Genomic DNA, 23,157 nt, shown 5'->3' on the forward strand with positions numbered 1-23,157 from the left:
CCATACGGAAGCTGTCCTCTGAGCATGAGACTTACCATGTTTGTTTGCATACCGTCTATGAATTTCCAGCTATCTGAGACAAGCTACAGATGACAGAAATTGACACATGGGGTCACGCCTATGATTCTTCCAGTTCAGTCTTTTGATTGTAGCACTAAAGGTTTGATTGTAATGAAGTAAAGTTGTCCTCACAACATCAGCTTCAAAATTTCAAGATGTGCCTAAAATATCTTTCTTCTTTATTAATGTAGCTCAATGAGAAAGAAATCAGGCACAATAATCAAAGAATGGGATAAGAATAATAATGCAGGCCAAATAAACTGCTAAGAAACACAGAATAGAGAAGAAAAAATAAAGTTAACTTGTAGGTTGATGAAAACTTTAGGAAAAGGTAGCATTCGAGTTGAGTCTTGAATAAGGAGGAGTATTTTGGCAAGCAAAGATTTGGAGACTGGGGTGAGAGAGGATATATCAAACTGGTGATCCTCACAAAAGCACCGATGTGGAATATAAATAGCACACCTAGGGGACAATGAGCAATCTCATCCAGCTACAGGATATGACATCAGAATTTAAAAGGAGGAGGGGGATGGGAGTAGCATCCAGTGAGAAACCTCTAGATATGAGTTGAGAGTATATTATAAAAGGCCCTCAATTCCATGACTCCAGAATCTCTCATTGCTGACAATAGAAGTGATTGTAGGTTTTTCTAAATAGAAGCTACTTGTGATTAAACCTTGGTTTTAGGGATATGACTTGTCTGTTTAAAGAATTACTGGAGAGAAAGATATGTCTTATCAGGCTATTCAAATAGAGGAGTGACTCTGGTAATGGAAAACAGGGTGAGAGGGGTTGGAGGAACTAAAGGTTAGAAAATGGCAGTCATAGCATAGGTATATATAACTTCTTGGCAATTTTATAAATATCAGTTGCATTCTTCTTTGTAATGGAGTCTTGGTCTTCCTAATTTCTTCCAGAGATATTCTGGTACTATATTAAATCTCCAACCCTACTTCCTCCCAGACCTGTAGTTGGCCTTAAATTCCATTGTATCCTGTATTGGCTACCATCACTGGAGACACATACAGGATTCCGGGTGTGGAGGCATCCTGGGCTCACTTGTTGGTTTTCTTGTAGTTGGTTTTTTGTGTTGATCATCCCCTTCCTAAAGTGCCAGCCTTCTCTTAACCATTTGCCTACATTTTTACATTGGCTAATGTCCTTGAGTCATAGCAAACGGTAGCTAAGAGACATGTTCTTGTTACATATACTTTGGATCATGTTTTCTTTTAATGTTTCCTAAGATTTGCTATACTGAAATGTGTATATAGCAGGTATTCTCACTGATTTGGATTTAGAAGTTCCTTCTGTAGTTAAGCTCATCAGTCTAACATTTCACAATTCAGGAACCCTTCATGTCCTCATAAATCCTGGAGATTTCACCATGTATTCTTGCAAAAGATTTGTGAAAATTTATTAAGAGGCATGTTTTATACTAATCTAGGAGACTATTTTATTCTGTCTTATCTGAAAATATTGGCCCTGGCCAGGTGGCTCAGTTAGTTGGAGCGTCATCCTGTATACCAGAAGGCTGCAGGACACATACGGAGGCAACCAATTGATGTTTCTCTCTCACATCGATGTTTTTCTCTCTCCCTTCTGTTCTCTCTCTAAAATAAATAAACATACCCTCAGGGAAGGATTAAAAACATAAATAGTAAAAATATCTGTCTCTTAGTTTTTGTTTTCTATTCCTTATTTCTCTATGATTCTCTTTTGTATTGAACCTAGTTTTGTGAAAGTCTCGTTATAGTTGCTCATTTCCCTTTATTCATATCATACTTGTTCTTTAAAAGTTTGCTTTCTTTAAGTGTGTTTCTTTTATCCTTTATTTATAGATGCACTGGTTTATCTATTATCCAAATGAGACTCTATTACTTATCAAGGTCATTTCTATATTTTGGGAAACCATCTCTTTTTAAAATTTACTTATTGTTGACACCATTACAGATGTCTGTCACTCCCCCCCCACACACACACACCCCACACCCACTTCACATCTCTTAGAGATATTAGTACAATTATTGACTATAATACAGTGACACAGCGTAAGGATTTGAGAAGGCATCTTTTAATTATTTATCCCCCAGCAAAATTAGTATTTTGAAACGAATGGCTGCACTTTATATGTGTGACCATAAGAAACAATCAGTTCCAACAGATCACCTATGCTTTCTGTGTTTGGCAGCAGTGCATGTGTTGGATGTGGTGTGCAAGAGAGTGATGCTTGCTGCAGAGTACATTATAATACAGTGGTAAGTCACAGTATTAGCATCCAAACATGTCTTCCATTCCATTTCAGCAAGTTCTCAAGTATGCTAACACACCCTTTTGATGTTTTGATGTTATTCAAATAAAAAAAAAATCAATTCAGAGTAATGATACACAATATGGTAACTTAGACCTATTCTTCCTTGCATCCTTCTTAATGTTGACGAAGAACTAGAAGATGAAGGTAAACTCTAGATAATTTGATTTTCTTATTTTCCATTTTCTATCTAGGAGATAAAAGTGCTCTGACACTGGACTAACCATCTGAGACAAAGGTTTTCCCTTGAGATAGAGACAGCTATCCGCTGAAAATCTGAGACTACCTGCCAACCATTCTCCCCACGCTGATGATGTCATCTTAGGTTCAGCCTCTGGATAAGCTGCTGCTCTTAAGAATTCCAATGGTAGTGCCTCCAATTCAAGAGGAAAACGTTTGGTATTTTTTTTCTTATGGAAAACCATAAACTTTGCTGTGGTTTAAATTGCCCTATGCTGTGAATCCTTATCTTAAGTTTCTACATAAATCATCTTTATCTCTAATCTCAATGCTAGCTTTATGCTCTTTTGATTGAAGGATCTCTTTTGTTTTCCCGACTTTCTTCTAAATTTTTAAATGCAAGCTGGGAAGTTTGCTATAAATTCTTCTTAGGATTCTCCCTTTACTTACCATTCTTCAATTTGTCAATACATGGGGATCTACTTGTTTTCTTCTTTGGAATATGTTCCTGCTCTCAACTTCTTGGATTTCTGAACAGTAATTCATTTCTGTATTTACCATAGGATTTGGCCCTTATGAGAAAAGTCAAATGACTTTTGCAGAAAACCTCAACTACGTGAAGAGAGTGGGAGTTAATTTCCATGCATTCTTAGAACTCATTCATCACCTGTACTTCCTTATAGTAATGAAGAGGTCCTTTCAGATAAGATGTTGTTGAGTCCCTTTGTCTTGAATAATTCTCTCTATGGCTTAAATGAGAAAACATTTAAGCTTGCTGATTTGACCAGTTTATTTCTTACACCTAGAAATTCTCTACCAAATTATAGCTAAGTAGAAAAATGATGTTAAGTAATGTTTTCCTGAGTTATTTCCACTCTGAATTTACTCAGAATAAAATAAAGGACTAATGTAGAAAATGCTCAGGGACTAAAGTAGTGGAAGTATTTTGATTTGATGTTTAAAAGGGGGGGGTGCTCTTCCACTGATCACCTCTCCTTAGAGCACCGCTTGCCCGTGAAATGGTACTCTAAAGGGCACATGCAGAAATTCAAGCAATTACCCTTTTAGGGGGGTGGGGGTTGAGGAAATGCAGCAGAAAGAGGAGAAATAATTGCATCATTCCCTGTTATTCTCCCTTCCTACTTCTCAACTTACATGTTTCCAATGTCATACTCTCTCCATCATCCACCCAATATGTCTCAATAGTCTATTTCAGTTGGAGAGTTTAAATAACTTGATTAGAGTTGGTTTTCATGCCAGGCTTGACTTAGACAAATGACATCATGGGTTCCATCCTTGCACATAAACTAGAGGGCCGGTGCATGACATTTGTGTACTGGGGGGTGGTTCCCTCAGCCTGGCCTGTGCCCTCTCGCAGTCCAGGACCCCTCGGGGAATGTCCACCTGCCCAGGGGGAGCAGGCCTAAGCTGGCAGGCGAACATCCCCTGAGGGGTCCTTAGCACTCCTGTGGAGGTGGGAGAGGCTCCCACCACTGCTGCTGTGCTCGCCACACGTGAGCCCGGTTTCTGGCTGAGCTGGGCAGTGCACTGACCACCAGGGGGCAGCTCTTTTATTGAGCATCTGCCCCCTGGTGGTCAGTGTGTGTCATAGCTACCGGTCATTCCACCTTTAGGTCGATTTGCATATTAGGGTTTATTGTAGAGGATATAATGGAAAGAGTTCCACTGATTCTCCTTTAAGAGATTTGACTGAGGAAAATGCAATTCCACAGGAGCACCACACCCCTCCATTAACCTGTCCATTTACTCGACAAACAATAATTGAGAATTTTAAAATATATATATATATATATATATATATATATATATATATATATATACTTTTATTGATTTCAGAGAGGAAGGGAGAGAGAGAGAGATAGAAACATCAATGATGACAGAGAATCATTGATCAGCTGCTGTATGCATGCTCCCCACTGGGGATTAAGTCCACAACCCAGGCATATGCCCTTTGCCAGAATCGAACCTGGGACCCTTCAGTCCACAGGCCTATGCCCTATCCACTAAGCCAAACCAGCTAGAGCAATTAAGAACTTCTTCATGCCTGGAGCTCTGAAGACAGGATGGACCCAGACTTCAAATGACTTTAGTGCACACACAGCCTAACCTAACCCAGACCACCTCACATCCAGACCAGAGCGAGCTTGTCCATGGCAATTGTGTTTCTTGTAATTATTACATAGACCCAATTAATTTAGTTTAGGATGATTTATCTTGTACTGAAGGACATATTTGCCTAATTGATGGATGAAGAGAGGGGTTGTTTAAAGGAATTAATTGCATAAACATGATTCTAAGAAAAGTAAGATTTGGTTTTAAAGATTTTTTTGCACCATCAGCAAACATCTAGTGGATGCTTTTCTATGCTAAAGATTCACTTTGTTTGTTCTCAGGAGTAGTAGCCTCAGTCCTTTCTTGGTCATCTTTTCATAGGGCTGCCTCACACTGGCATTGCAACTACCCAAGTATCTCTCTGAAGCTATCTTCTGTCCCTCAATGAGATTGGACACTGCCACTTGTAATAAAGTAACAATCTCACTTAATTCAGAAAGTGCCTCAGAAGTTCTCATTATTTACTACAAGGGTAGTGTAGTAGCCATTTATGCTCCTAGTATCCTGTTCAGTGATATATTGAATGGTTGGTTTTTGTTGGATTCTGAGCTCACAGAATATATGTCTCAGGGCCAGAAAATGTCAAGGAGGTTGTGCTGTCCAACTGTCTCATTTTATTAATGAAACTAGAGGCCTGGTGCATGAAATTCATGCATGGGAAGGGGGGTTATCCCTGAGGTTGGCCTGCACCCTCTCCAACTCTCCAATCTGGGACAGCCCTCTTGCAATCCAGGTCTGCTGGCTCCTAACTACTCACCTGCCTGCCTGCCTGCCTGATCTCCCCTAACACCTCTGCCTGCCTGCCTGATCACCCCTAACCCCTCTGCTTGCCTGCCTGATTGCCCCTAAGCCCTCTGCCTGCTGGCCTGATCACCCCTAACTGCCCTCCCCTGCTGGCCTGATTGCCCCTAACCACCTCTGCCTTGGCCCCTGTCACTGTGGCTTTGTCCTGAAGGAGGACCGGACAACCGGAAGATGTCCAGTCTACCCAGTCTAATTAGCATATTACCCTTTTATTAGTATAGATTCCAGGAAAGTGAAATGACATGTTCAAGGTCATACTGTTATGAGTACAGGTGGAATTAAAAAAATAAATCTTCTGGGTCCTGTTAATTGATCTTTCTTCCAATAAAACCAACCACTCCCCCACACACGCATACACCCAGGAACTCAGAAGTTCCTCTTTATACTAAAATTATTGATACTCATTTTTGTTTAAATTAATACCTATATTTAGGTGCTAAACAATGAGGAATTATATTTTCCATTCAGAAATAAGGCAGACAGGATCTCCCTCATTTTGTAGACTGTTGAAATTAATAATAGATTTGGGGGGATGTTTGGATATGTTTGAACTATAACCTAGGCCTGACCTTAAGAGTTCTCCCTTAAATTACAAGTGAAATTAATCATTGCTTTTTAAATTCTTAGGAATCCTTGTTAGTAGTTTCACTCAGCTATTTCATAAGTACCCCGAGTACCTGCCTTAGGCTAGAGATGCACTTGCTTGTTTATCGGCCTTACCAAAGCAGTCCATTGTTCAAACACCCTGGATAATGGAGGAAATTTCTGTACCTGAGAGGCATAAGCTATGTTTTAAAAGATTTAGTAAATAATTAATGCCTCTTTCTCATTCACATTTATCTTCTCCTAAATTATTTGGGTGATCTAGCCATTCATCTCACCTATAGACATTGGCTATAGACAGATATTTTTTTTCCTCAGACTACATATAGTCAATAATTTGATCCAGTCCCAAATTATTTAAATACAATAATTTCAATTCTATACACCTAGTAAGGATACCAAAATAGTAGTTATTCTTCACAGTATTTTGGAAAGTTTATTTCTTTACCAATTAAAAAACTGTCATCCTTAAAGCAATTTATACTAGAAAATGTCATCCAGAAAATATTCCATATATTATAATTGCAGGAAGATAGAAAAAGCTTACAAGTCTAATGTTAATTCATCTTGCTGAACTTGTTCATAAAATAATTATTAGTTATAAAGAAGCCTTAGATATTTTATTAATTCTAGGGATCTCTATATGATTTTTCCTGTTTCTAATCTATGCTGAAGACTGAAAGTAACCTGATATAGCTACTGCTATTCAAATAGAATCAAGAGATCCTATCACTTTATTATCTCAGTATAGATATTTTTAAAGTAGGGGTAATACGTATACAGGTCTTTAGCTAGATTTGTTTTCCTGATAAGACATCTGTCCAGACAGAACTATTCTGTAAAATAAAGTCAATTAGGGGCCCATTCAAATGACATCTCCTTTGTTTATAAATTTGTATTATCACTTAAAAAGTATTTTTACTGTTTATACCTCCATCTAACTTAAAATTTTTGTGATCTGTGAGTATTGCATTAGTATTAACTTCTACTTGAACTTAATGTAATTTTTTTTCTTTTTCTTGTAAGCCTCTGGAAAGATTTTTTTTTTTAGTAGATTTCATACTGACTACTTAAGATTAGGAAGAGACCAAAATTATCAACCAAGGAAGTGATCCTCTTGGCCACCATATTGAGCTAGTAGACTTGAACTCAGGACTTTGATTTCTTTCTTTTCCCTGCTCATCCACAAATCTTAGCAGTCTTTTAGTCTTTCTTGACCTCTGAAAACTCTACATTATTTTTAAAGTGTGATTAAGATTTTTGTCTGAGTTTTATCTGCTACTACAGTGATACAGTGATTTATTCTGTTTAGTTGACCAATATTTCAAACTGTTATATGTTTTTATTAATGATTTTCTAATCAGTATCAACAATACTTCCAAAAAGTCCATACATGTGATGAATGGGATCTATTTTTAAATCATATATAAGTCATTGTATTGAAAACATTATTTGGACTGCAGATTTTATTCACACTGTAAATGATATGGATTTTTAACAAGGGCTCCACATATACTACATACTGGCCTAGCTTGGAAAGACAAGTTACTATTTGTGAAGGAGATGGAGATTTTTGTCAATGCTCATCCTCTTGTGGGGGTGAGGGAATATTTCTTGGAGTTGTTTGCTGCCCAGGCCTAGCCACCTTTACAAGTTAATACCATCTATTTGCAAATGAGTTGAAAAGGAAAGGGAATTTTTAGGGGTTAACCAAAATCAAAATAGAGACCAGAGAGAAGTGAAGGAACATAAATACTGTTGACCCTGTCATCACATTTTTATAGTAAATTGTTCTATAGAGCCTTTGTTATGCAATCTTCTGGGTTTCCATATACATTCCTATTGATTTTTAAAGACAGTGGAAGGGAGAAAAGAGAGGGAGAGAGAAAGAGAAAAAGAGAGCGAGAAACATCAGTGTGTGAGAGAGACACATCAGTTGGTTGTCTACCGCATGTGCTTGACCCGAGCCTAGACGGAACGCAGGTACATACCATTGAATGGGAATGGAACCTTCAACCCTTAGGTCCACAGGCAGAAGCTCTAACCTTTGAGCAAACTGACCAGAGTTTGTTAGGTATTCTTAAATTTGGTTTAATAATTACTGATTTCAGCCCAGTCAGTATGGCTCAGTTGGGAGCATAATCCCATGCCCCAAGAGGTCACCAGTTCAAATCCTGGGGTACATGCCCAGGTTGCTGACTGGTACTCAAGCTCGATCCCTAGTAGGGGGCCTGCAGGAGGCAGTTGATCAATGTTTCTATCTCACCCTCTCCCTCTCCCTTCCTCTAAAATCAATTTTAAAATTTACTGATCTGATATTGTCTACAGTTGAACCACTCATTTGTTTAGGATCTAGAATTATACTCATTAAACACACACCCTAATCAAACACATCCATACAAAGTACATGGACTTCTCCCTCTCTATAGCTACCAAAGATATCACAAAGATATTTAGAACACTGGCCTTTTAGTTGTCAATATTTTGAGGTGTGTGATGAGTAAATGGAAGAGCCTTACATCTTTAGTAGTAGAACTGTCAAGAAGAGTTCATTTTTTTTGACCCTTGCCTCCCAAATGCAGACTATTTCAGAATCCATTACAGAGGAAATAAACAGTTGATTTTAAGTTAAGGATGAGCCTAGCAACCATTTGAACTATATTGATGTCAAAAGTATCTCTTTGCCAAGCACTAAAATGCATCTTCAAAAACTACTGAAAATATCCAAGAACTTTAGTGATGAGCTACAAATGGACTTTGGTATTGATAAACAAAAGTCAATATGTATAGTGAAAGGACAACTTACTGTGATAAATGGGCCCACCATCAGTAAAGATCAAATTATTGACTATCTAGGGCTAGGAAAAACCTGTCCATAACTAACTTCTACAGGTGAGAAGAATTAGCCACAACAGCACTTCAGAAAAAGCTCCAAGAATTCATTAAAAATACATACAAAAATAGGCAGCAACATTTTGTTAACAAATATATTTGTGGAACTAAGCTAATATGTTTCTTTGGTCATACCCAGCCAGGTACACAACTTTTTCTTTTGCCTGAATGAGCTCCCATTTGGCTAATCGTTTTTCCTATCAAGAAGATCTAATTCAAATTTTACTTTCAGACTACCCTCTTGCAGGGATATTACTTCTCCATTCCTTAAAACCATATCACTCTTGAAATATTCTCTCTAATGCTCCTACTAGTTACTTTTCATTATACCTCAACTAGATCACAAGTTGTATGAGGGCACATAAAAAGTGCTTTCATTTTTTTTACCCCTCATATTGTCTAGCAAGGAGCTCTATCCATAATAAGCACTAAATCAATAGCTGTTGATTTCATCATTTTGGAAATGATTCATTAGAGAAGCCTTGGTCACACATCATGTCAGAGTTTAATGATGAAATATCACAGGAAACACCCAAAAGAACAATTGCAAAGATTAGTCTCTCAAAAAAAAAGTAGAATGGTGGCAATTAACCTTTCCAATACCTGTTGTTCCCCATTGACAGAGTGTAGGTATTTCTTCTGCAGTAAATTTAATTGGAACCTCTATCAACTATCCAGTAAAAATGGCATATCTCGTACCATCTCATATTTGAAGCTAAAGTGTAATGAAGCAAAATATCTGAAGAATTGCTTTCTCCATTCTCCATTCTCCTACCCCCCCCCCCAACACACACACAAACCACACCCTTCAACATCAGTGGTGAAGAAAAAAATAGCTGCATGGCTCCCACCCGTGAGTGTAATGAAGCTAAACACTTTCGGGCTTTCTTGAGATGTCAGTTCATCCTGGGCCACTTGATTGCCACTAAAAGTGTTTGCAGGTATTTACTTTGCTGTTCTAATACCATGCTCTCTTCCTCTAGAAGAGAACAGAGTTTTATGGGCTGAATGAGTGAATGAAAGAATGAATGAATAGGTGAACATTTTAAATTATGAAAGAACAGTGTATGAGGTGATAAGGGCTATGCATTTGCCCAAATAAACACAGGTTCTACCTCATTAGCCATTCATAATAGATTTCCTTATATGATTAATTCCCTATTATAAATACTAATATCAGTATTTCAGAAAATTAGCAAGATACACAGAGATAAAAATTATTAAAACAGGCCAAGAAATCTTGACCAATGTCATATTGTTCTGCAATTTTGATGCATTTAATTATCCCACTGAAACAGTTCACAAAAGCCTTTGGATTCAAAAATAATCTGTAAGTATGATCTAAACTGGGGGAAATTAAAGGCATTTACACCAATAACGACTTAGGCCATGTGTGTCGTGTTGCTCCTTTCAAGTCACAGACTAACCCAGACCACCATTTTTCAAATAAGCATCCTTCATACCAAGTAGGCCTAAACAAGAGACAGTTGACAGTAGTTTAAAGCACATATCCTCTTGGATCAGGAGGACAGCTAGCAGGGTACCTCTGCTTCATTCATTCATTTTGCAAATCCTTCAAGAATACCTTCTATGGCCCATGATATACAGAGGTGAATAAAACAGGCTACCTACTCTCTTTCTTTGTTTTTTGTTGTTGTTGTTGTTGTTGTTTTTCCAAAAAATTCCAATGTACAACATGAAAAAGTTTTATTCATTTAAAATCAGAATTTATATATTTTCCTCATAATTTGTTCTCAAACAAAAGGTTTTAGAGATGCAGTGAATCCAAACTCTGCTGGCACTTGCACAGAACAGAGTACTGTCCGTTCTGAGGGGTGCTGAAACGGGGGGACCGGACTCTGTGGATCAGAAGTATGTTACTAGTCTCCTTTAAAGTGTGCATATGTGAGCCTCCGGCTGCGATCGCCAACACAATGCATACACCACACAAAACAAATAAACAAGAGCACTACTAAAGCTGCTCTGGGCCTGGCCATTCCCTGTGCCACTCATGGAATGTGTGAAGTAGCCTGGCCTCAGCCTCTGCGCTTGCTCTCATCTCCTAACGGAGGTTTGGGAACAGTGTCCCCTGTGCCAACAAACGTGTTATTTCATGTGTGAGTTATAAATATATATTTTCTTTATTGCATTTATTGCTTATAAATGTCTCGTGTGTTATCAAGACCTGAGGAAGCAGTGGTTGTGCTTGCCGCAGCCATTTGTAAGAGATAAAATTCCAATGTAGTAAAAAATATACATATTTATGTTGTTTGACTTCAGAGAAGTGTGACAATTTATATTATTGTAGGCTTGCTTTGTTTTATTATTCACTGGGTTTTCCTCATGAAGACATGTCCACTTTTCCTGAGATATGATTCAGAGAACAAATGTAATATGGAAATATGTTTCTTATGGAGATAATTTAGACCAAGTATTACAACCTGTGGGAAAATGTGGAAACTTGAGTCTATGTTTTCTCTAATGAAACCAGTGGTTGTAATGTGCTTATAGGAAATTTTAGGTTCCTGTGATAGCTTCTGTTTCTGTTCATAATTCCTACTCAGAAAATAACGTCTCATGACAAGTTTCCTGGAGACCTCCCATGGAGAATACCAGCCCTCTTCATTATCATGTGCAGTGTATTCATTCTATATTTAAAAATTATTTTATAGGGCTTTTTTAAAGATAATTGGTACCATAGTTTTTTAATTTGATGGAGAACAACAATGTATGAAAAATGTTCATCAGCGGTGATCTGTGCGACAAAAGGAACCATTCCACCAGCGAAGCACTGGTCTTTCTAATTGACTAGCCTGATGTCCCTCTCTGTGTCCTATTGCCATTAATTGACTATATTGTTTTAGATTTATGCATTAAAAATACGATTTCTACTTCGAAGGGATCACTTTGTTACTTTGTAGCTTTTAAGCTGATGCCATGAACTTATTTTTCTTCTAAGATAGAGTCTCATCTATAGATTTTTCAACTAATTACATGTCTGCCAATACATACTTAGAGGATACATTTTATTTCAATTTATTGTTTGTGTTTACATCATGTGTCCCTGGAAATCACTGTGGAACTGAAAGGAAATGTTTTAATGGTGTTTATTATTACTTTTTCATCACTCTTTCTTTTCTCTCTCGCTCTCTCTTTCTAATAGCTTCAGCCAGTCTGGTCAAGCATGACAGCGACTCAAACTCGGCAAACTTCCAAGACACTGAGGACGTGCCTGACAGATGTGTCGTGAAAGAGTCTGAGAGTCCAGGTGAAAGCCATTTAAAAATAGTCAAGTATAAAATGATAAATTTGACACAGCTTTGGGGTCCTTGGAAGGGGGTGGGGAGACAGGACATTGTAATGCTGTTTTCTCTTAGCAGCTGCACTGTCAAATTAATGGTCACCTCCAGGGGTCACGGTGTGGAGCTGTTATCTTTTCCTCTTTCATCAAGAATTCAGTTGGAGGAAGTACAAAGGCTTTATGACTGAAAAGGAAGCTGACACTATTAGTTCATTATCATCAATTTTAGGCTAAACTGGTTAATAGAGGCAGAGATTGGAAACTGAAGAAATGGCAATATTTTAAATATTTCAAATAATAGGATCGAGTGGAAAGGGAGAATTAGGGACAAAAGAGACGCAAATTGTCATGATTACAATCTATTTACTTTTCTAAATACAAACAGGACTGTACCTGGCATGAGAGGATTTTAGCATAACAGTAATGGACTAAAGGATGTTGTCAACTGTTTAGAAAGAAAGAAAAAGAAAATAATAATCCTTCCCCATGCAATAAAATTTACCCAATGTCCAACTTACTTATGTTTGTATTTTCTTCGTAGAAAGAATAGACAGAAATGTATTGGAAAAATAAGACCAGAACACTGTAGCATAGATTTTTGTTTCCGTTTTTGTTATCTTTTGAAGCATGCCTAGTCTTAACAACTAATGAACTAAAAAGAGAAAAATCTCTGTGAAAGTTGAAGGGCATTCCTGGATCACTACAAAGCCATCAGGTGCTAAAAAGTACCTTATTATCATGAATGAAAGAGTTAACTATCTTCCTCCACTAACATTTTTCTTTCCTATTTTCTCTGGCTGCTGGGTACCCTCTCTCCTCTCCCATCTTTGTGTGCTGATCCATGTATCAGATTTTTGATTCATCCTCTCTGTGGCCTGTCAGCTTAGTTAAGAGATTTCCAAATCTTGTAGCCTTCGCTGACAGGGGGCAGCTGCAAACAGTCCCCTGATCCTTCCCCGAGGAGAGCTACTGAGATTTAATTTTCAGCGAAAGGTGCAGCCTGCAATCTATGTCAGGTCCCCTAAGTCATCTCGGAACCCCAATAGGCCCAGTGGCGATGGCATTGTATTTCAGTCCCTCCACTGCACGAAGATTCCTCAAAAGATGGACTGCTGCCCTGTGTCTGCTCTCAGCCGCACTTCTGCTCTCCCGCAAACGGAGAAATGGCATCTTTAGCAATGACAGAAATTTCTCATCAGTACAGTAAACCCGTCCCCTGCCATATCTAAAAGACAAGTGTAGCTCTATCCTATTCTAAAAGGGAGAGGATAGGGGTAGCATTAAATTTCCAAAATAAAATTAATTTAAAATAAACTTTTTGTTTTGACTCAAATTTTTAAACTGTCTTAATAATTGGTTTTCTATCAACCATTTGTCAGGCAGTTAAATCCATGAGGCATATCTTTACCTAAGGGTTCATTGCTTTGGCAAGAATAGATTCACTTTATACCATTTCCAAAGTTGCATAAATTTCCATCCCTCTGTATGAAATTGTAGTGAGATTCAAATATAACCTAGTCAAATCTGATTGATATCAACAAAAGGAGGTATCAAAAAACAGAAAGATTAATTAGAAAATATGGGTGCTGATAAAGAATCTTAACTTAAAAAGTGAGTACTGTCTATACATCGGACATCATTAAACTGGTAATAAAGAATGAATTACTTTGGCTTTTTCCTCTGTCCACTCCTGCATTTTAAGACATCTTGCCTTATAGGCCTGGAAACCTCTGGAGAGTTCACTACTGGTCTCACTGCCTTCCACTGAGAATTTGTGGCTTGGTTGTCATGGAGACATCGTATTTCTCCAAGAATTTCTCATATTGATCCGTGGCCAGGCGTAAATGGCCAAGCAAGTGTGAGGAATAAAGGGGGCTGGGCAGTCCTATAAAATGACCAGGGCTTGTGGGTTGGAAATAAGCTCATTGCAAACACTTAGGTAAAAAGAAAGACGCAGTTTTGTTTTGTTTCAGGATTCCTTTCTGCACTTTGGGCCATTGTCTTCTTTCACTATGAACTGAAAGAAACTTGTTAGTCACTTGTCATGTCAGATCTTTGGCGCTTGTCCTGACACAGCTGTCAGCCTTCCAGCTCCGTGCAGTTCAGGGACACACAACAAAGAGGCAATGGCATGAATTATTTATTGCTCCTTGTGTGGATAAAATTCTGTGATAAGAAATTAAGACACTTCTGACAGAGGTGCTTGTTTAGTAAGAAAGATTTTGATGAAAGAGTGCTTTTCTTTTTTTGAAGTATGAGCATCGGAGAAGCAAAATTCTTAAAACTGAACATGGAGGGAGATATGTGAAATTGGTGGCATAGAGGGACTTTCTTGACCTGTGTAAATATGACTGTCTACTTCGCAATGTCCAAAAATTAACTTCAAACTATTAAGTCATTCAAATATTCAAACTATTAAGTCATTCAAATATAAGGACTCCAAAACTAGAAATATTACTTTAGTGACCTAGTTAGTTCTATTTACCATGTAAGAGGGTGTTTAGCCACTTTTGTTAGAAGGAAAAGAAATTGGGGGGTTTTAAGTGATAAGCTTTGGTAAGGTGTCTTCAAACCAATACATGTGCTTCAGGAGCTAAGCTTATAATTACATTCATCTATTTGTTATTCCTTGTATAGAAGGAAGTGAATTTAAATCATGAATGCATCATTCCTACCATTTCACCTAGAATATTATCAATAATTTAAAATTTCTTTTAACATTTTCATTTACGTGCAAAATCCCCCAGTTACAAAATTGAATGTGGTCAGTCTTTAAGCTTTAATGGATAGTGACCTTATATAGTTTTATCTATGCGATTCTAAATGACTAACATATTTATTACATCATTTTTTAATGAATAGACCCATTGTTGGGACAGCCTATAGAAAATGAAAACAAAAAAAATCATTTTCCCATTCAAGCACAGTTGAAGAATATTGTCTCACATATTGTTCTTTTCACATATAGTCTTTTCTTTGTAAATCCTCTAAACATTTCACTTTAGTTCTTCTAGCTTCATATTGCTGCTACCAACTCATTTGCACATGCAGAGTGCAAAGGGGCATTGAAGACAGAAAAACTAAAATAGCTTTTTTAAAAGGTGAAGTCGAAGTTTTTTAAATATTGATAGAACATTTAAAATGTTACTACTAAAACCAAATTTTTAGAATTTCTGTAAGACAGTAAGATTGCCTTCGTGAACTGACTATATTTGAATACAATGGGTTTTGAACTTCATCCATAGAGTGGTACTTTCCCATGGACATCACTGCTCTCTGGCGCTGGGGAGAGTGGGATGACCGTTGGTAAATGGGCTGGAGTGTGCCTGTAGGTCACGATTTAGAGGTGTGGTGCGATGGTTGTTCAGCTGGTCTGCAGAGCGCTCTACCTGATTCATCGTGCCATTGTGATGTCTTGATTGGGTCAAGCTGTATACCCAGGCGCGTGACTGCAGTCAGGCCATTAAGGTTGGCAAAGCAACTTTAGACCAGAGAGTTCTTGTTACTCTGACTAGTGAACCTGGAGGTCTTGTCTGATAGGTTAAGCCCTCCCTCCGCTGTGTCTTTCCTTTGGAATAGTTCGTTAGCAAAGAGTTTTGCCTCACAGGTGAATCCCAGATTGAAGTTTCTGCCTTAGAGTCTGTGAAGTCTACTTTCTCCTTCACTGGCGTTTATACATCCCTGAAACCTGTGGGAATAACTTGGATGTCTGGTAATAGAAGCATCGAGACCACATCGTGAACTTGCAGCTCCCTTTTTTTTTTTGAGGTTTTAGGGCCGTTAGGCTTTCTTTCTTTGGCTCTTTAAGGCCTGGTTACTTCTGAATCTGAAAGATGCTATCCCCAAAATAGTTCAGTTTAGTCCTTTGCTGGTTAACTTCTTGTTTTCTGTTTCATGCAGTGATTAAAGCTCGGTTCCCATTCTCTAGGATTTAAAAGTCTTCTTGCTGCTCATCTTTGCACTCATGATGATAAAAAAATTTAGTGTGACATTCACAATGTTTATCCAAGTGTTAATGAGGGACCTTGAGCTTTTATCACTGTATTGGCTTGGAAAATGAAGAATTTTACTTCCTGGTGCACTTAGGGATAGTACACATAAATATAGCTTCAGCTGAAAATAGTAGTGACAATAGAGAAAGTACCAAGAAAGCATTCAGACAAGCATTTTCACGTCATTCTGAAGTAATTTATAATCAGCATGCATTCTGCCATTAATAGAACATTTTAGTGATTTCTTATATAGCACATTATATGTGTAGATTTATATACATCATTGTCAATCAATATAGCATTTGCATGAATCTGATGAACAAAACTAGATTTCTCATAGTTTCCAGGAGGTACTACATTGTGAAGAGCTAAGGTGGATTTTTCTTTTCTTTTACTATTCTGGCTCATGAATCACCAGCAAAAATCAGGTAACAGAAAGTAGGACAGATTCAGGACTGGAGTGTTGGAGATGGCTGATGATGATGCATGAAGCAGAAAAAATGTGGAATGTGTGAGCAGCCCATCAATCATAGCCATCGAGAACACACTTCTTATGGTTGCTGCTAAAAAAAAAATGTTCTAGAAGGAGTAAAAACAATTTCAGTAGTAAAAAACACTTAAACTCTTTCTAGTTGTGTTTAAAATATCAAAATTTTATTTACCCAAAGGGAAACATTTAAAGCATTACCTAATAACTTTTAAATAATGTAAAATTTCTTGGCAAATATATTATTTTATGTAGCATATATTATACAATATAGAATATGGTTTAACTAAACCAAATAATCAGGTTTTTGAGTTTTTGCCAGTAGGAGTGGGAGTTAGTATGTATGGTCACGCCACTGATATAAATGTGTTTAGAAGTAGTTAACTAAGGCACCGTGCTCCAATTAGTTTGATAATCAAAGTAATTGAAAGCAAATGATATATTTTAGACTGCAATAACAATCATCTAAGTAGTCTGAGAAATAAATGTTTTTCTTTTATTCTATAATTCAAATCATATTTCAACTAAGATTTAAACATTTGACCGTAAAACTGCAATTGTGGGCTTTTCTAAAAATAATTCAGCTCCTTGAAATTTAAGAAAAATTGCTAATTTCTAATCTGTTTCATCTTGTTGAAAACTTTCAGCTTTTTGGCAATGAAAAAACAACCTATATTAATAATGTGTGTAATTAAAATATACCTGGAGCGTGGTTTATAAGATAACAATATTTTGTTATACTAATATATTTAATATAAATAGAAAAAATGCAGAAATTATAGGTAATTCCTTTTTTTCCTTCCTTCCTTTCTACTTATCTTCCTTTATTTCTTGTCTCATTCCTTCTTTCCTTTCATCCTTCCCTCTCTTCCCCCTTTCCACACCCCCTTCCTTCCTCCTTTCTTTATTTCATCATATAATGCAAGATAATCTGTTTTCTTTTTAGGTGAGCCAAGGCATCGTTCATGGATAGCCAAGATGTGCTTCTGCAAGCTGTGCTAAATGAAATATCATCTATAGGAATTGCATTTGGACATATTAAGAGATCCAAAACATGTCATTTGTTTATCGTTGTATGTATGCTATGTTGTTATTGATCAAGATATTTGGTTGTAGTAGATTTGCTAATACTTTAGCCAGAGTATATTGAAAGTGTAATTACTGATAGAAAATATCCAAATTTATCTAATTTTAGAAAACCATTGTCTAATTCATTCTATACTCCTGTTTCTTACTTTTAATATTTTCAACAAGGAATGTCAGCCCACAGACATAGATTTAAACACCATTTTAAATTTTCTTCCATATTTTCAGTTCCTGAATTATATAATAAGCAACATTAAAACCACATTGCTTTTAAACGTGTAACACACAATGCTTTTAAATTTAATGTTGCTTCAATGTATTTAATCAAAACTTTACCAAATGTGTTTGATTTGTTAGGTTAGGACATTTTGTTTTAGTAGAAGTTTTAATTCAGATCAATCACCCTGCAGTAAATCTAATCCCTAAGGATGAAATGTTGTCAACAAATAGCCAGTTTCAGTTAGTCATCAATTAGCCCAAATAAGTGTAACGGAGTATAATTGGGACCAAACTTGTGCAGTTAAGTTGGATTTCTAATAACATAGAAGCTAATGTCTCTAACCAAAGGTTGATCTTGTTGGCCAGATAGATGTGAATTTGGGCAGGGGACATACTTATAGCACATCACAATTGATCCTTATTGAGTATAAACTCTTGCAAGTCTTTTTCCCAGAAAGAAGCTTGACTAGCAAGAATTCTTAAACTAAAATATGCAAAGCAATATAAATAGGAACAGACATAAAGTGCTCATGTATTAAGGCCCTTGGTGATCTGATCTGTTTGCTGTATTGTGTATTATTCTACTTTCAAAGAAGAATAAAAATAAATTTAAACCATTGCCAAATTTAGCATTTTTTTTAGGTCTAAGGAAACCATACTGAAACCTTGATGAATATTTTATGATGTCCCTAGCCATAGGAAATTAGAACTGACATAATCCTGACATTACTAAATGATATTTTTAAGATTTTTGGCATCATTTTTAGATGCTAAAATTAATAATTTATATTACATGGCAAATTAAAATAGTTTATCAGTATGAATTCTGGAGGCCAACACCAACAACTATCAAACATTTTAATTCCTAAAAATGTGACTTTATATAATACTCCCTAATATCCATGTGCAAGTTATTAATCAAATCTAGTCTCTTTAAAAATGATTTTTTAAAATATTGACTTACAGTCAACATTTCAGTAATTTCTGTGGTAAGGAGAACTTAAACTAGCAAGTTTTCAGACAATTATTTGGATCAACCACGTGGCAACCCTAACCACAGCTAGCAGCTCAAAAGTTAATTTCGTGTCTGTCCTTTTTGATAGCCTCACCTTAAGTAACCAGTGGATGAATTGTATTCGTGAACAAACGTGTTTGTATCCAGAGTCTTCCTTGTCATTGTAATAATTCATTAAAAATTATCTTGTGCTTTTTTTCTGACAATAATCTTGGTGATATTTATGATTATATATTTCCCTCCAAGGAATATCATCTTTTCCAATTCGCAGGTAGGAATTCTGTTCTTCATTGTTGAGTTACACCCGGGCTATCCTAAGGAGGACAGAGTCTGGAAAGAACGTAGGTCTCACTGCCACGTGTCCGGGCAGCGTGTCCCTGTGCTTCTCAGAGCCTCACTTCCCCGTCCACGTAGGGAGCTCCTCACAGGGTCTGTGCGAAGGCACTCCCCAGGATGGGCCATGGGAGGCAAGCTGAACACTGTGAAGTCCTTCAAATAGAAGGTGAAATGTATAGCATTATCACGTACAACTGCTGAGGTGGCCTTAGGCCTGAAACATTCTGTTGCTAGTTTAGAAAATAAGTTAAGGCTACTTTGAACAAGTCACATTAGAAACATGATAAGAAAACACTTTGCTAAATAGTACCATTCTACCGAGTTGGGGGTATTTGGGGGTAATTTTTATTTCCTTGTGCATTTTTCTCCAATGTTCTGCTCCTTTTTTAAACCTCTTATAATTACTCAAAGTGAGTAATTACTCAAAAAATAATGTTTCTCTTCAATCTTTAGAGGGCACATTATAATAATTGAATTTTTAAAAACTGAGTTTTATGCCATGTGTTTAAAGTGAAGGCTCAGAATGCATTAATCCAATTGATTTTTAAAGCCTTATTTTTACAGAATGGACCATTCATGCAATTTTTATATTGCAGACATTTTGATTATATGGTTATTTAAAAGCAGTGCTCTATACCCTTTGATTCTCCACAAAATGTTGTTTTACGTGTAAACTGCCCAAAGTTTTACCTCATCACGTAAGGAAGTCATTGCTCGGTAAATGTGTACATAGTCAGCATTGTAAAATACTTTCAAAAGTAGCTGTAACCAAAAAATTGCAAACTTAAAACTTCCTTGAGTAGCTATCTTTCTGATGAAGTTCCCCATGGCTTCATGTATGGTGAGTGGTTCCCAGGCCACTTTGCTGTGATTTCATCACCAAGGACACAACAGATGGCATGCAGGAAAATATATAAACTGGAATTAAACAGCTTCCCAGGGCAGAACTCGGGGGAGGCCTGTCCTGGCATGACTCCTTACTCCTCTCACCTTCATTCCAAGCTTCTCAGATCCCATCTTTATTTAGAACTTTGACATCATTTTTTTTCATTCAATTGATTTTCATTAATATTGCATTTAAATATATCTTGATTACTGAGTTTCTTGCCACTCCCTAGTCTTAGACCCTGTTTATTAAGTCTGAGAAAAATTTACCTTTATCTCAAAAAGCAGACTGCAGATAAGTAGACTTACCATTGCATCATTATGAGCATGATTACAATGATACAAATGGTAAAGAATCATTTTTAATACCCTGTGAAAACTAAAGCCACAGATCACTGCCCATGTTTGACATGGCTTCTGTTGGAGTCCAGGGGAAATATATGGTTCTTTCTTTTGACACTGTTTCTCCAAGTGCCTTTCTTTTTCATTGCACAGAGTGTATTTTTCTATCCGGAATTGTAGGGATCCTTTAGGGATCCTTCAGCACATGGCTGATTGTAAAGGCAGCAGTGATTTTTTTTCTTACTCAAGGATACAAGGTTTTTAATAATTAGTACAGATTTAGTACAATACTGTGCCTAAATCTTCAAAGTGCCATATGCCTGCAAACTGCCAATATTCATAACATTATGTAACAGCAATAATTGGTTGGTCCAAGCTCACAAAACCTATCATCTATTCACTTAACAATCATTTTAATTGCTATTATCTATGAAGTCATCAATCAGCTTTTCGATCTTGCTCGTGTGTTTTCTAGGGAGAAAGCGTTTTCACACAGCCTCCGTAACTGAGCTTGGTGGTCGCAAATGATGCCATCTCAGATAAGAGGACAGTCTATGAAGTGTTCTTGACATATTACAAGTTTCCTTTAGACTTTAAAGAGATGTCCTGATAATTCTGCAGTGGCCATCACATTTCCTATCAGAAGTAACCACTCTTACCTACATCAAAAGAATTCTTACATTGATATTATCTCCATTTGCATCAATTGATAGTCATAATTAACTGAAGAAACATTTTTTTAATTTTCCTTTTGTATGGTAGAGCCTGCCAGGAAAGCAAACCACAACAACAAAAACCCTATAGCCCAGTGACATTAGGAGTTTTCATCCTGTCCAGGAGACAGTCACAGCCCCAGGGATCGAGTTACACTTAGGACTGTTTTTATGATAAGGAAGATTTTATTGGATCAACTTCTATTTCAAATAATCAGTGTATTCTCACCAATCATAGCAAAACCATTTGGTACAATTCTGCAAGAACTTGAGACAGAAAATGAGGTGAAAATAACAAATACTATCATTTCGATTGTCATTGGCATAGTCAAATTAAAGAAACGAATTTGGGGATTTCTAAAGTATGCCTTCATAGAACATATATATATACTGCAATGCATTCCTGTCCAGAAAGGTGTTGGGCTTTGTGTGTAGTCTCCCTGCCATGTAGGTGGCAGCAACACTCAAGGCTAGAAATGTTCTTTTAGATTCTCTTAGCTCTTGCCCAAAGCATATTCTTACAAAAAGTCTTTGTGGAAGAGAAAAGACTTAAAGTGTACAGACAAATTTCTCTATGTCCTCACATATCTCTAAAGCACTATTTTAAGGTTGTGCTAAAGTGGTTCCCATGATGTGAAAACATTCATCATTCCCCTTAATACAGAAGTCATATTCTGCTCTCGAACACGTTGGTAATATTAGGTTTCTGTTTCTTTATTTACTAGGATCTTAGTTCTTACCGTTTCTCAGGCTAAAGCCTTTTTTCTGATGAAAAAGGAAGAAAACTGCTTCAAACCACTACCACCTGGGAAATAGTAGAAGTCTGTCCCTTTATTCTTTGTCAACAACCAAGGAGCAGAGTATTTAGTAAATTTGGACAAATTTTCCTTTAGTCTCCCAAATGAAGCCATTTTCTCTGATTGTCCTAACTAGAGGTGACTGCATCCAAGTTACTGCTATGTGCAAATCAAATGAAGTCCAAGCAGAGAGGCCCAAGACACCTGACAGTCAAGACAGGCAGGATAGGCACCCTGATGCACAGGTGAAGAAGATAATTAAATTCCTAGGTCTGGGGAGGTCACTGAATGGTTTGGGGAAGGTGAGGATTCTAATATCTTTCACTCTAGTTTTTAATACTCCTCACTTCTTTTGTCCTTCATGTCCTTGATCAGTTTCCCCTAATATCTATATATTTTTTGCATTCTAGGAGGCATTGAAGATAGGGTCTTAAATACAGTCATCGTGTCTACGCTCCTTAACTTTCTTACTAGCTATTTGGCATTAAAAAAGCAATTTCAAGCTTCTGGTCAAGACGGCAGCACAGGTAAACATGGTATTTGCATTCTCTCACAACCACATCAAAATTACAATTAAACTACAGTAGAAACATCAGTCAGAACTGCATGAAATCAAAGCTGAATGGAAGTCCTATAGCTAAGGATACAAAGAAGAAGCCACAGAGAGACTGATAGGAGGGGCAGAGGCACAGAACAGGCTGGTCCCACACCCATGTGTGGTTGTTAAACATTAGACTGCAGAGGACCCCCTAAGCAGTCCCAGACCCACACCTGGTACTCCAGCCCAGGGTTCCAGTGCCAGAAATCTAGGGTTTCACAGCCAGACTTCTGGCTGTGAAAGCCAGCAGGGATTGTGGCTGAGTGAGTCAGAAATTAAGAATACACTAATTAAAATGAAGAGTACTTTACAGGAAATCAACATTAGAGTAGACAAAGCAGAGGATCAAACCAGCAAGTTGGAAGATAAAGAGGCAGAAAACACCCAATCAGAACAGCAAAAAGAA

General features: G+C 37.1%; 1 protein-coding gene across 4 annotated transcripts in view; it reads left to right on the forward strand.

Moving 5' to 3' along the window:
* WDR72 (WD repeat domain 72) overlaps positions 1-19,276 on the forward strand; it is a 182,389-nt gene extending 163,113 nt beyond the window's left edge. For 2 of the 4 annotated variants that reach the window (XM_059700763.1, XM_059700791.1), the window contains 2 exons: positions 12,144-12,248; positions 17,707-19,276. In XM_059700763.1, coding sequence (XP_059556746.1) covers positions 12,144-12,248; positions 17,707-17,762 — 161 coding nt within the window. In that variant the 3' untranslated portion in view covers positions 17,763-19,276. Of the gene's footprint in view, positions 1-12,143; positions 13,484-17,706 lie in introns of those variants that run through there. The other 2 variants (XM_059700782.1, XM_059700753.1) reach the window with 2 other exon arrangements.
* The last annotated feature ends 3,881 nt before the right edge of the window (positions 19,277-23,157 follow it).

This window comes from Myotis daubentonii, chromosome 1 (genome assembly GCF_963259705.1).
Source record: "Myotis daubentonii chromosome 1, mMyoDau2.1, whole genome shotgun sequence".
NCBI lineage: Eukaryota > Metazoa > Chordata > Mammalia > Chiroptera > Vespertilionidae > Myotis > Myotis daubentonii.